We start from the raw sequence: 15,473 nt of genomic DNA, 5'->3' as shown, positions 1-15,473 counted from the left end.
AGGCTCTGGCACATCAGATCAAGGAACCACTGCATGCTGGATAATTCGGAGAAATCAAAATGATTTGAACCCCAGCTGACCAGATCATCCCAGAGCCTCAGAACAGTGTGCACGAGTGCAGCGCCTCACTAAATATGGAATAGGTCCCCTAACGATCCTGTTGGTGGAAACTCAAGTGTGCAGTAATCATGAGACTATGTTCTTGACACTCGCAAAAAGATCCAGTCAGGGCATGTCCCAGTGGGTGAAGATGTCCTAAGCCAGTGCTGGATTAAGATTCCATTTGTGTTTTGCCAGCTGATGCCTGCTCAACTTGCCCCCCCGGCTATGAGCAACCCAGCCAGATGACTGGCTACCAGGTAGAACTCCAGACTGTCCAGCAATTTACACAAGTGCAATACCTTAGGGAACGAGGTTCACAACCCCACGGCATCCTGTGTGTTGCAGAAACACATGGCGGGTATGTTTTCTATTAGAATGTGAACAAGGCTTTTAGAACCAACCAAAAGGAACAAAGATCTAAAAGTCTGATGTTCACTGAGAACCAGAAAAAAATGATCTACACTTTTCTTGTCGGACTGCTCAAACAAAATATGCCTCTCTCCCTACTGGGAGGTAGGGAAAATTGCCATAAACATGGCAGGCTTGTGTCCAGCTGCCACCAATAAAGGTTGAGCCGATGCCTTCGAGATAATGCTGAACGACATGCAGCTCCTGTTGTACCCACTGAAAGTAGTGGTTCCCCTCCCAGGCCTGCATGCACCAGCTGGAACAAAGGACCAGGAGGCAAAGAAGCTTTAGAACCGTCTGCTCTAGAACCTAGAATTGAGCCCAAAACTCTGGGAAGATACCCTGAATATCACAGATGCGTTGCAGGGTTGGAAAGACCATGAACACCACAGTACCCAAGATGGCCCCTATGAAGGAAATCCTCTAAGCAGGTGTCAGGACTTTGATCCTCAGGAATGAAAGATGGGTGACTATTGTTCAAATGGGGTCTGTGACTGCCTGTAGCAGCTTGTTGCCACACTATGGGATTAAGTGTATCCCTGACATGCAAAGGTGGGCTGCGATCATCTTGACTGTCTTAAACATCCAAGGTGGAGAAGTCAGGCCAAAGTGTACAACAGTGAACTGGAAATGTTCTGAATCCAGTAAAAAAAAAAAGAAAATCTGAGGTACAATTGCATACTGCAGGACCAAGACTACCATTCAATCACCCAGACAGAGGGTGCAAAGAACCTTGGCCAGTGTGAACTGTGGGGGCAACAATCTAATATTGGCTTGAATCCTTATTTTTTGTTGCCCACTAACAAACAGCAAGTGTAACACACTCATATTTCTCCACTAGGTCTCCCTTTATGGCCCCTGTAGCCCGGAGATTGGACTCTGGGTAGCAGGATGGCAGCATGAGCTGCTGAATTTTGAGCAAAAACGGGTAAGATGCAAGGTTAAAGAAGCAAAGCATGTCATCACTCTCTGAACAATGTGTAGCACCCACTGATCTGAAGTTATAGGTATCTAAAAGGCTGAGCATGTGATAGTGGCTAGGTTAACAGTGCAGTGGATGAGGAGAAGGAGGACTGTTGTCCATGGCTGTCTTTGTGACCTTGGCTACCACCACATCTCTGATGCAGTCAAAAGTTAGAGCTGGCTGCTGTACGGGTTGCAAATTCTGTTGTTGGCTATATGCTAGGTATTCAGAGGACTCTCTGACCTTTCTGTAGTGCTGGTTAAAAGGGTGGGTGATTGTAAGCGTAAGGGTTATGATGCAGTCATTTTTAAAACATTCTAGACTTGAATCGGTCTTTTCTCTGGAAGTCTGGAACCATCAAAAGGCATGCCCATAAAGGATGCCTGTACATCACCAGAAAGCCGGTGTTAAGCATGACGTCTGATCACAACACTGGTGCTCATGGTACACACCTACATAGCCTATGAAGGTGTATAGACAGCCCTCACAAGATTTAGCAGAATCTTGTCCAACCTAAGCTGCTTGAGCAAGAGAGTTATTTAATTCATGAGGGATAGCAGACAAGATCTCTCTTGCCGTCTTCCAAAGGGGGTGTGTTGTGTCTTTCTAGGAGAACTATTTCATTCAAAGAACTTCAGATCAAGCTAGCAGACGAGTATCCCCTTTTCATGTGTCAATGCTCCTTAACTCCCTATCGGGCAACAAGGAAGGGAACACATTAGAGTTGATCTCACTAGAGGAAGCTTAGACCACCAACATCTACAACCTACTGCTCTAGGTCACCTAACTAGTGGGCAACTGACTGCAGAAGAACAACACTCCTTCATCCTTGATGCTATTAAGATATTCTTTAAGGTCTCGTCAAATGCTAACAACGGCTCAGATGGAGCATGCACGTGCAGCAGGATCACCATAAGTTGGTTTTGTGTCTCGATATGTGGTATTTGAAAATCTAGTTATTCAGCAGCACTGTGACAGCAACCTGAAAAGTCGAATTTTCCTCAGTGGGGGCACTAGTGGAGACAAATTATCTCAGGAGTCTAGGCCAGTAGCATTTTGTAAATCAAAAAACACCTAATCAGTATAATGAGAGAAGTGAAAGTTGTCCATCTCACTGTCATCAATATATGAAATATTTTGGAGTCCCTGAACTGTATCTAAATCCAAGCTTTACGTGGCCTTCAGTAATATTGACGCTGAGGAAGAGACTGGACATCATCCAAGGTGTGAGTCTACACTCTGGTTAGTTCATGGCGAGACATGAGCAGATATTGGTGCCTCATCTGAATTGTGTCAGACAGACTCGGGAGTTGCAGTCAGACATATAAAAAAAAACAAGGCTTTGGGGGCTGGACTGAAGACCTGGACAAGGGACGACAAGAAGCTGGAAAATGTGGATATACAAAATGTCTAATACATGTTAGGCCGTTAAAGGTTACTGATATGGTCTGGAGTTTGCAAAGAAATAGTGAGGGAGAGGTGTGCTGTGGAGTATCTGGTGAACAGATGAACTGAAGATGAAAATCTACAGAGGGGGTATGAGTGATGCCTCTCAACATCCAACTGGACTAGAATACACGTTTATTAAGCTTTAAATGCTTTCAAATACAACACTGGTATTTATTTCCTTTAGTTATTCAACAAGTGCTCTTGAGTGTTTGTTAAGATATGTGCAGTACCTTTTAGAAAAGTGAAATGCTGCTGATGGACTTTTTTATTAAGTCCTATAAAAAAGGAGATTGTATGCCTTGAAACCTTGAAGAACCCCTTCGCTGAGCTGGTCCTGTCAGCAGATACAACTGCTGTTTTAGGTACAGATCCAGGGTGAGAGTTCTCCTAGAACTTGGAACACATTTTTATGATGCATAGTTAGGAATAGATCATGAGCTTAAAGAGAAAGCTGCCAATCAAACACAAACATTTACTGACAAGTTATTAAGTTCACAAACTCTTCAAGAGCACAGAAATAATTCTCTTTTTTGGTCAAGCTGTATCCTTTCTTTACTGATAACACATCACTTTCAGGGGTTGCATTTTATCCAAGTGCATCTCTCTATTAATATCCTAGAGAGTTGGCCAATTCCGCAATTAACCTTATAACAGAGGATGAGAGTCTATAAAACTCCATTAGTATGAAACAATTAATTACAGAATAGGAATTGAAGCAGCAATACATTTACAATGTAAATCTTATTAGCAATTTAGTAAACAGCTTTGTACATTAGATAAAGCTAATTTGGATACTAACATTACAAACATGCAATTTCATAAAACATTTCATGTCAAATTAGTAATCTCATCCAAGTTAAATTACAAATCACATAATGAAAAATCCTTGTGAGCCCTCATCACAAAACTAAAATGCATTCCTAACTACTAATCAGTTCCACTCTGTATAATGACGAGCGAGGTTCAGTTTGTCTAAAGATAAAAACACAATACATGGAAAAGGTAATTACTACAAGCTCAGACATCAAGATTGCCACTTACATTTCTAATGTTGAATGCTGGCTAATATTCCCAAAGTTTTAGTCATAACAGTGGTGACCTGATAACAAATCCTATTTAAATCTCCTTTTAAGCAGATATCCAAAGTATTACAGTTTTCAATATGAAATTCCTTGAATAATACTACCAGAAACTGATTATGTAGCAATTTTATCACTAGGAATAAGGTAAAACTGAGTGTCTAAGATTCTTGGTCAAGATAAGAATCATACATATAAAACTCCAAGGGCATCTAGCACACTAAGGTGTCTAAAATATTAACTTTCTGAAAGAGTAATTTCATAAAATATAAACTAACTCATGGCTGCAGTACTAACATAAGATGCCTTAGAGTTTACAGGTGGAGTAGTGTCTCATTAAAATGTTAACTTTATTAAGTCTTCTTATATTTGGCATAGATCACTTTGAAAATTGCTTCAGGATTTAAACGTGTGCTCATCTGTCCCCAGTGTGTCCCATGCATTCTCAAGCTCCTAACGTTGCAGATGGTGACCATTTCTGCTACTGTTCTGAAAGATCTTCATTCTTGCTTATTTTAAACAAGGTCCACCAGAGTTTCCTTAGAATTTATGCAAATACTAATGCTGCACTAAATGCCAACTTTAGTTCTGCCCTTTTCGAAACAGTCAAAATATCAAATTTAAGGCAAAAGCAGACTTTGGGGTGTTATGAAAAAATATAAGGCAATTTCAGTACAAGAGTATTTTTTCTCTCAATGTACTGTTTACTCTTCTTTTGGCTCTCAGAACAGATTTTTTTTTAAATCCTTATGCCTAGGTCTTTTTATTCCATTGTGAGTATCCATCATCTGTGTCGGCTGTCCTTGACTCGTGACGCAGGCATTTTGTTGTTTTGCTTTTTTTCCTCCAAATTCCCCCTTGGATAGAATGGTGTTCAGTGAATGGTTGTCCCTTTCCTCAAACCAGCAGAAAGAGTATAATAAGGACATAAGTAAAACACATGTTACAGTAAACTAACTATTTTGGTGAAACAGGAGGCAGTATTTTTGCAAACGTTTAAGCTTTACATTTCAAGAACTATGTATGTTTGTGCTACAGAGCAATTAGCTGTTTTGAGGACAAGAGTGACAAATGCAGTCCGCAGGAAAAGTAATGAACGAGTTCAAAGAAATCATATTTAAATTACAATATCAGTACCATTTTCCAAACCTCACGTACACTTCTAATGACAGATGTTACAGTCTTTCTTGTGGGAGGAGAATATTTTTGGGTCGTTCATAGGTTTTGCTAAAACAATATGTTATTGGCAGAAGCCATTTCCTCCATATTAAGAGTTCTGAAATGGTAGAAAGAGGTCCTGATACTAGGTTGTACAGGGTTTTAATAGAGAAGCTCTAGGCTGCTCTGAGAGCATGTAAAGAAAAGTCACACTGAGGGTCCTTAGAACATTCACATTTTAATGTGTAGCCATTTTGGTGGTACCATTCTTATGGTGTACTATGATGGTGTGCTAGTTTACCCTCTACTAGAGAAGCTATAACCAGGGAAATCAATTGAGTCTTTTGTTTAAAGAAGCATGCCACATCTAACAGGCTGATGGTGGTTTATCGAAATCAGTATATATATTTAATATGCTACACATATAAATGAATGGCTGCAACAAAAATGCACAGAACAACTTGTTAGAATGAAAAAATGTCATGTGATACAATATGCTAAGTGTTTTGATCTCCTATTCCCAGAAATAGCAAGTACTGAGTAAGCAAGCGGGTATGAATGCCAGCGAGTGTCTCACCACCTAAAATTAAGTAGAAGGAGCACTTACAGCAAGTCTCCATATGTGGGACTATGGGATTCGGTAAATAAGCCCTATAGGTTAGTTCAATAATCCTGGTGTAAAAAAGGAGTCTTGGCAACGAGGAACATCCTAGACTGCCTGTTGCCACTGCAAGTGAGCCCCTACTTATCTATAACTTCTATACTCCGGAAGGAGCATGGACATTTTTGGAGGGTCCTATTGGTGTGAGATAGGACACAGAAATCTGGTGTTGCGTTGCATAGTTTCAGGAGAAACAAAAGCTTGTAGTGCGAAACTGGTAGTTTCGAGGGATGGGAAAGAATATGCCTCAGCTTGCCTCGTAAGGATTTCCGAGTACTGAGATCATGATGTGCCACAAAAATTGCAGAAGATGGGGATCTATCTTGCTGCAGAGGATCTTGAATATAACGTAGAAACTGACAGTGATTAAGTGGCCTTGTCCCGATAATGAACTCCTCAACAGCAAACTTTGTGTACATTTTGACCACACAAAAGTTTCCACCACCCACACTGTGCAGAGTTAAGCCTACTCCTGCTGAGGTGGGCCACTTCAGGCAGTACCAAGTTATGGGGAGTTAAATCCATGGAGATATCCTTCGAACTTCTACCAAAGAAATATAAAACCCTGATACTAGGGTTTACAGACTGCAAATCCAGCAAAAACGTCCACCTGACTAACTAGCGAGTCCAAGCCTGGAAGACAAGTTCAGCCTGTTAATTCAACGTCAAAACTGGCTACCTTAAAAAGTGAAACCTAGTCCTCCAGGATTAAGCAGAACAATTTAAATCCAGTCTGTCTAGAATTCATGCACTATTGCTTGGGCAAAAAGTTTGCTGTTCAGTAACTACTTGTACAGTAAAATGAAAAATATATAGCACTCACAAAAATTAGGTAAGAAGCATATATCTAATGAAGAATCAATAGGCCCAACACACCTCTGCCTTCTATGAATGACTGTTCATACTTTTCTAACTAGAGCTATAACTGATTTGCATGCAGATTATAAGGGACATGTATGTAATGTGTAACCAGTACATGTTAAAGGACATTTTATAGTTTTGGCCCTGGAGAGTTGGGGTGAATCCATAGAAGTCGGTCTGCATTTTCTTCCTTTGGCAGACAAGTTTTGGATGCAAAACACATCACTTTTTCCTACTTTGCCATTTGTTTCTCATACGTGGTCGGTTGTTTTCTTAGTGGTGTTGTAGGCAGCTATCTAGAAAGACTGTTGAATAAGGTAAAAAACATAATTCAACAATATCTGAACAGAGCAGGTTATTGTTTAATGTTCAGTGGTTGAAACAGGAACAGAATAACTTTTATTAACAAAACATGAATGAAATATAAAAAGCACATACTTGCAGATACTGAGAGAGCTGGAAAAGTTCCTGAGAGTACATACTGGGAGTGTTAGCAGCAACCTGAGAAACAGAATTATGAAATTAGAAACTTAATTGTTTTTGTACTACTGTAAATTAACAGACATGGTCACAGGAAGGCAATTTTAATTACATTCCAAACTGACTTTCTACTATAGTTTCAATTTCACCCACAGCAACTATTTAGAACTACAAATATTTATCATAGATGTCTGTCACATATTTTTAAAAATTATTTTATATGTTTCCACGGTGCGAACAGTGTCCAGGCAGATATCAATTCTTAACAACTAATAGGCTTTGAGGACAGTGTCAATTAACAGATAAAGTAACTTCAGCAGCATTTTACAACAAATGGGGTGAGCAATATAAACTAGCACTGGCAAAGCTAATAGGTTTTGCCTATGCAAGAGCTTTTGGCTTTGCCAATGTGTTTTTGCCGCATGCCTGCTGTGCAAGAGCTATTGGCTTTGCCAATGTGTTTTAGCAGCTTGCCTGCTGTTCAGCATGGTTGAAAGTTGGTGGCGTAGCGGAGAGTGGCGTGGAGTGATGTATACTGGAGTGACAGAATGGAAAGCAGGGTCACTGAATGGAGTAGTGTTGTAGAGTACAGTAGTGTTGTAAAGTAGAATGCTGCAGAGTAGAACAGTAGAGTGTTGTAGGGCAGAGTGTCGCTGGGCAAAGTACAGTAACGCAGGGCAACGTAGTGTCGTACAGTAGAGCAGAGTCAGAGTAGACTGTAGGGGTGTAATGTTGTACAGCAGTTGTGTGTCATACATTAGAGCAGAGTACAGTGACGTAGAGTGAAATGGAGTGTCAGTAGAGTGGAGTGTCATGTCATGGCATGGGTTGGAGTAGGGTAGAGTGGAGTGGAATGTCGGGGTGGACTGGAGTCGGGTGTCGTACAATGTTGCCGAGTACAGTGGCGTAGAGAGAAGTGTCGTAGAGTGAAGTGGTGTGGAATAGTGTAGTATTGTACGATGGAGCGGCATAGAGGGTCGTACAGTGGAGGGGCATTTTGTGTCCTAAAGCGGAGTGGTATAGGGTGAAGTGGGATAGAACACAGCGGTATGGTGGGATGGATCAGAAAGGGACCAGAATTAGACAGAGAGAAGGGCTCCACGTCTTTTCCAGGAGTAGAAGTGGTGAGAGTGAGTAAAGGCCCAGGGTGCCCTATCTGCAGTCCCAGTGCTTGGATTGCTCTTGAAGAGGTACATGCAGGGGGACCTGGTCTGTACCAGGAGACCATCCACCAATGGGAGTCCCATAGTATCAGGAGAACTGGGTGGGGGGCAGGGGGTGACAGGAACCACTTCCAAAGGGAGGGTACCGAAAACCAATGCGGGTGGGGAGTCCGGGGGGGTGGATGACTTTGGGAGGTTGGCAGAGGAGGAAGGGCTCACCCCTGACTCATGTCCTGTCTAAGGGTACAGACCCTGGGCTGGAGGACCAGTCTCAGGATACCACCCCTGAACTGGTGGGAGGGAGAGTGGACAAATGGTGCCAGCCGCCTGGAACTACCGCCCTTCAGTCTGAGAAACCAGAGAGGTTAGAGAGCCCTGGAAGGGCTAAGGCCTGGCTCTCATCACTGAGAGCTGTCAGTGCAACTGTGGGTCGCTGTCTTTGTGGACAGAGTTGCCCTTCGGTTGGAAACAGGAGTCACATCCCGAGGGTAGAATTGGCCACCTCCCTATGTTGGCCATGGTGGTACGGTCTGCCTACTGGGATGCATCTTTGAGCAAAGTAAGGTTAGGTGGTGCACAGATGGGGTCCGCAAGTGAGAAGAAGTATTACCTATGGGTTAGCTTAGTGGGCTCTGAGATTATTATGGATAGAGGAATTCAACTGGGTTCAGAAAGGCATGGAACTGGAACACGCCCCTGCTGTTGCGGGCCAGGGTCCATGTTCTAAAGCCTTAAGCAGGGAGGTCCATCAAGGCACTGATTGGTCTACACAGCTTGAGGCTGGAAATGGGTTGAATTGGACCTGGCCCTTTTTCCATTGTTATCCCCAAACTTTTTGCCTTCCTCCTCCTATTTTTTTCTGACCTGCTTTAATTGGCTTTAGGACTCTGGGCACTTTACCACTGCTAACTAGTGCTAACGTGCATATGCTCTATGTCTAAATAGTACTGGTGATTGGTTTCTCCATGATTGGCATATCTGATTCACTAGTAAGGCCCTAGTATAGTGCACCAGGTGTACCCAGAGCCTATAAATTGAATGCTACTACTGGACCTGCAGCACTGATTGTGCCACCCGCACGATTAGCCCTGCAAACACGTCTCTCACACCTGCCATTGCAGGGTCTGAGAGTGCAGTTTTAAAACTGCCATTTCGACCTTGCAAGTGCAAAGGTCTTTTGCTCCCTCTTAATTTTTTTTAAATGACAGTCTTTCTGCCAGGTGGCAGATGGAGGCAATAGGCCTTAATTCGGCCCTTGGCGGCAGGGGTGGTGAATGGGGGGGCAGAAAGCCTACTAGCCACCAGGGACTTTTTTTCAATAAAATTAGTCAAGGGTGTTAGTAGTTTTAAACCTGACATTTCGACCTGGCAAGTGCACCCCCTTGCCAGGCACAAACCTCCCTTCTATTACCTGTAGGTTTACCCCTAAGGTAGGCACAAGGCAGCCCCACAGGCAGGGTACAAGGTATTTAAAAGGTAGGGTATGTAATGGTGTGTTGTACATGTCCTGATAGTGAAATACTGCTAATTTCGGTTTTCACTATTGCAAGTCCTAACTCTCCCATGGGGTAACATGGGGATTGCCTTGAAATATCTTTTAAGTGTAATTTCCCATTGGGAGCACATAGACATATGGAGTCTGTGGACTCTGAACTCACAATGTAAAAATACATCTTTTGGTGAAGTTGGTTTTTGAATTTTAAGTTTGAAAATGCCACTTTTAGAGAAGAGGGATTTTCGTGCTTAACCATTCTGTGCCCTTGCCTGTGTGGTGAATACACATCTGGGTCAGGATGACAGTTGGGGTGTTTGTGGATTCATTCTAGACAGTCACACAAGGCAGCTGAGATGTACCCTGCATATCCTGATGGTGCGTTATCAGGCTGAGGGGTCTTCCTGAGCTTGAGTGGTGGGATAAGCTGACACTTGCAACTGAATAGGGCTGTGCCTGTGCTCACACAAAGCAGTCTGCAACACCCTGGAGTGTCTCTGGGGCCAAGGTAGGGAAGGGTAGGACTTCTCTTTGAAATTTGCCTACTTCAAAGACAGAAAGGGGTATAAGTAATGGACCTCTGACACCACATAGTTCTAACACTTCTGGACTGAGGACATTCTGCCAGGAAGAGATGCTAGATGCTGTAGGAGGGACTGACACTCTGCCTGCTTTGTTGTGCTGGTCTGCTGCTTCTGTCCTGGGAGTGAAAGGACTGGACTTTGCTTTCTACATCCTGCTTTCCAAAGTTCTCCAAGGGCTTGAACTGAGATTGCCTCCTGTTAAGAAGTCTCAGGGACATCAAAGATTTCATCACCAGCGTCTGGGCTCTCTTGCTGAGAGTCCTGACTTGCCACGTGGTGCCAAATCGAGTCCTTGGGCCCTTGGAGGTGAGCTCTGGTGCATCCCAGGAGAAACCAAGCACATCGACTCCAGAGCGACTTCAAAAATGGTGCAGCTGTCTGACTCCACATCGCCACCTGCACCAGAGGTATGGTCCCTGCAACAGAGGCCCAATGCCAGTGCAGCGCTTCTGAAGTTCTGTGTCCCCAACATCGGGGACACCTGACTCTGACACGGTGTCTGTGGCCCCGTGGTGTGATCACGACAGCGCGAAGACGACACCCTGCATCTTGACCTGCTGGATTCATCAACCCCGCCAGGTTGTAAGGAACCAACACCTCGCCAGGGATGCTACATCACCTCCCCTGTAACCGTAAGGAACAGACGCTTCACTTCCCCAGCAGCAGTAAGGAACAGACACACCGGCTCCAGCGACGCATTAACTCCTCGACTCCATGCAAAATTTAGGTTTCCTCTTCATTTATCTAGGTACTGTACCTGGGGTCTCTGCGACTCTGTGACCAGCCTGCGCTCTCTCACGAGTGGTGTCAGACTGCTGTGAACGACTGTCAAGACACCATGATAGCCCCAGTAGGAACTATTGTGTTCCTAAGCGCTATACTAAGATTTAATCTTTTAAAAATGTGTATCTTTCCTTGTGTAAGTTGGATTTTTGTTATCTTGGTCTTGTTTTACTCAGATAAATATTGGCTATTTTTCTCAACTTGTTTGGAGTACTTTTGGGGCGTTGTCACAGTTCTTGTGTGGTGAACAAATACTTTACACATTGCCTCTGAGATAAGCTTTCTGCCACCCCTTTCGGGAAGATAGCCCACTAGACACCAAGGATTTTTTTTTTTCTTACCTAAGTGGGGTGGGTGCTGCCCATCATTGGCCTGGCCGTGTCTCCACCCCGCATCAATGGGTACCAAAGTCTTTCCTCCCGTGGAGGGGGGGGGGTCCACTAGATGCCAGGGAATATTTTTTTTCTTTTCTTTTTTTTTAAAAGAAGAGGAGTGGGGGCTGCCCAGAATGGGCAAGGCCATACCCCACTCCAAGTAAATTGGAACATAGTGTTTCTGAACCCATGGGGGGCAGACCAGGGAATTAAAAAGAAAAACGTTATGTGTATGCCCCCACCTCACCTGAGGGGGCAACAGCCTTTCTGCCCTCCCCTGTAGACTAAAGCATCTTTTCCCAACGGCAAACAAGAGGACACTTGACTCCTTTGGGTGCTGATTTTACATAGTGGCCAGGAAAGCTTGGCTAACTCCCAATATAGTCCCACTTGCAATGGTGAGCGGCTGAACTTGGTCTCCCCATCCTGGATTCCCCTGGATGTCTAGTTTTCAAAAACGTACAGGTTGTTAGGTTTCTCTAGGTGCCAGGTGAGCTAGGACCCAAAATCCACAGCTAGACACATTGTAAAAAAAAAAAAAAAAAAAAAGGTCAGTTTTGGGTGGAAAAATGTGATGTGTCCATGTTGCATTTTGGGACATTTTCTATTGCAGTCACTAGGCGTACCCACACAAACGTGGTAGCTTTTTTTTTTTTTAAAGTCGGGAGACTTGGAGGAATGCTGAGTGGAAGTTAGTTCATGGCCCCCTCAGATTCCAGAACTTTCTATCACAGAAATGTGAGGACAATGTGCTTTTTAGACAAAGTTTGAGGTTTGCAAGGGATTCTGGGTAACGAAACCTGGTGAGAGCCACAAAAGTCACCCCATCCTAGATTCCCCAAGGTGGCTAGCTTTAAAAAATGTACAGGTATGCTAGGCCTCCCTAGGTGCTGACTGAGCTAGAGCCCAAAATCCACAGCTAGGCACAGTGCAAAAACAACTAGTCAGTTTCCAGTGGAAAAATTTGTTGTGTCCATGCTGCGTTTTGGGCCCTTTCCTGTCGCAGGCATTAGGCCGACCCATAGGAGTGAGGTACCATATTTATCAGGAGACTTGGGGCATTTGTGCCTTCCATATGTAAGACCGTGAGTAAGAAGTCATTTTGAGAAATACCCCTACTTCACATGCTAGTATGAGTATCCCCAAAATCAGAAATGTGCAAATAACCACTGCTTCTATATTCCATATCTTGTGCCCATTTCAGAAATACATATGGTTTCTCGACACCTATTTTTCACTCTTTATATTTTACAAATGAATTACTGTATACCTTGGAACACAATGAAAAACCACTGCAAGGTGCAGCTCAGTTATTGGCTCCGGAAACATAGGGTTCTTGATGAACCTACAAGCCCATTATATTCCTATCGCAGGCACTAGGCCTACCCATAAGAGTGAGGTACCATTTTTATCGGGAGACTTAGGGGAATACACAATAGACGGGAAAATAATAATCTATGGTCATTCTCTGCATTTGTGCCTTCCACATGTAAGACAGTGAGTAAGAAAGAAGTCATTTTGAGAAATGCCCCTTTTTCTCATGCTAGTATGGGTATTCCCAAAATCAGAAATGTGCAAATAACCACTGCTTCTAAACTCCATATCTTGTGCCCATTTCAGAAATACAGATGGTTTCCTGACACCTATTTTTCACTCTTTATATTTTACAAATGAATTTCTGTATGCCTGGTACACAATGAAAAGCCACTGCCAGGTGCAGCTCAGTTATTGGCTCTGGGAACACAGGGTTCTTGATGAACCTACAAGCCACAACCAGAAGGGTCCAGCAGACGCAATGGTATATTGCTTTCGAAAATCTGCGATAGTTAGAAGAAGATACAGATGAAAATGTAGACACAGATGGTTGTTTTTTCAACTCAATTTCAATATCTTTTTATTTCAACTATACATTTCTGTAGGAAAACATTTAAGGATCTACACAAATGACCCTTTGCTGAATTCCGATTTTTTTCTACCATTCAGAAATGTATAGCTTTCCGGGATCCATGATTGGTTTCACACCCAATTCTACCACTAACTGGAAGGAGGTTGAAAGCACAAAAAATAAGAAAAATTAGCTGTGTCCCAGTAAAATGCCAAAACTGTTTTGAAAAATATGGTTTTCTAATTCAAGTCTGCCTGTTCCTGAAAGCTGGGAAGATTATGATTTTAGTACCATAAACTCTTTGTTAATGCCAGTAGTGCGGAAACAAACAGATGCTTTCTTCTGAAGCACTTTTTTTCCGCCTTTTGACAAGAAAGCCAAAATGTAGTTGTATTTAGGCTAATATTTTGGCCCCCATCAAGGGAATCCAAAAACCTGGGCACCTTTAGAATATCTGGGTGGTAAAAGACACAAATTTGGCGTGGATGCCTGATGTGGACAAAATATTTGGGGGACTATGCATAAACTACCCCAAACAGCTACCAAAAAGGCTTAGCACTGGGTGGAAAAGGCTACCAGCGAAAGGGTTAAGTGAATTTGTTTCCCCTACTTTTCTCATGTGTTTAGTGTGACCATTCTCGTTACATTTATTAAGTATAACTCCAAGAAATTTGGAGGTTGTTACTGTTTTGTTAGTAAGTCCCAAATTTTCAAACTATCAAGTCAACTGGATGCTCTTTTGTTTTTTAGAGCCCAAGGACAATGTTGTTTTTGTTGGATTTAATTTCAGTTTTCTCCAAGTCAACCTTCAATAGCATGAAATATGGTTTGATATGTGTAGCTAATTCTTATGATTTGTTTTTCTTGACTAGAGATGTGTTTGAGCTGCAAACTGTTAATACCTCAAGTTTAAGTAGTCTACAAGATAGACTAGTAATTCTAGATACAGACTGAAGGGGTGTGGAACCAGGATTGTTACATATGGCAACCCAAATGAGGCATACACTGGTGGACGTTAATTTTAAGCATTTGTAAGCCTATATCAAGTTAATATTTTAACCACGCAAGTACTATTGAACAAATTTCTCCTTGAAAAAAAGGCTTACTTAGTTTGTTGTTGACAATCAAGTAAAAAGCTGCCTTATTTTTATTTTTTTTCCTTCAGAAAAAACTAGCAGGAATACATCAACCACAATCATTTGTAAGGCATAATGCATTACTTTTAGCACACTGTTTGCGTGCCATTTAATACAAAATTGATGTTTATCTACAGTTATCAACTGCAGCACAGCTCTAATTTTTTAGCAAAGGGAAAAAAAAGGGAACAAATGGAAAGGAGCAGTAGTTTGGTCCAGAACTGTTCTCAGATTTGTCAATTCCTTTCATGATAATATATGGAAAATGTTACTTACCCTGTATGCATCTTTCTGTTGCATGTAGTGGTTGTAGGTTCACATGATGTGTATAATCCAGCCATCAAGTGTTGAGCTCGGACATTGCAAGTTATTTTTCTTCAAAGAAGTCTTTTGGGTCACACGGTCTTGGTGACTCCTCCTCTCGATGTAGATCTGCGTGGTCGCCACCTCCATTGTTTGATTGATTTCTCCACCCAACGTGTGAGAATACATATGGAGTGGTGTGTACAGGAAGAATAGTGACCATGCAAGTAGCAAGAATCATGGTAAATAGAAAGATATCTATACTAACAATTGGCTTCCGTGCAGGAGGGTGGGCGCAAGTGCATCTACAGCACTACATGCAACGAATACAGTACTACATGCAACGAATAAATGCGTACAAGGTAAGTAGCACATTCTGTTCGTAGCATGTGAGGCTCTAGATATACATGCTGTACAAAACTGAAAAGCAGTACTACTGTAAGCAATGGCTAACCAATGTATGGGAGAGAGGTTTGAAATTAAGTCCTGAGGACAGCTTAACAAATTCTGGCTTGTTCTATTGATATGATGTCCACACAATAAGGTTAGGTAGAAGTGTGTGAAGTGGATCAAGTGGCAGCTCTACATATG

At 42.5% G+C, this 15,473-nt stretch overlaps 1 protein-coding gene across 6 annotated transcripts in view; it reads right to left on the bottom strand.

Moving 5' to 3' along the window:
* The window catches only part of SLMAP (sarcolemma associated protein), a 793,819-nt gene that overhangs the window by 616,738 nt on the left and 161,608 nt on the right, over positions 1–15,473 (bottom strand). For all 6 annotated transcript variants that reach the window (XM_069206475.1, XM_069206474.1, XM_069206478.1 and 3 more), the window contains exon 5: positions 7,121–7,183. In XM_069206475.1, the coding sequence (XP_069062576.1) occupies positions 7,121–7,183 (63 nt within the window). The remainder of the gene's footprint in view (positions 1–7,120; positions 7,184–15,473) is intronic.

This window comes from Pleurodeles waltl, chromosome 9 (assembly GCF_031143425.1).
Source record: "Pleurodeles waltl isolate 20211129_DDA chromosome 9, aPleWal1.hap1.20221129, whole genome shotgun sequence".
NCBI lineage: Eukaryota > Metazoa > Chordata > Amphibia > Caudata > Salamandridae > Pleurodeles > Pleurodeles waltl.
This window is presented reverse-complemented; position numbering and strand designations above follow the sequence as displayed.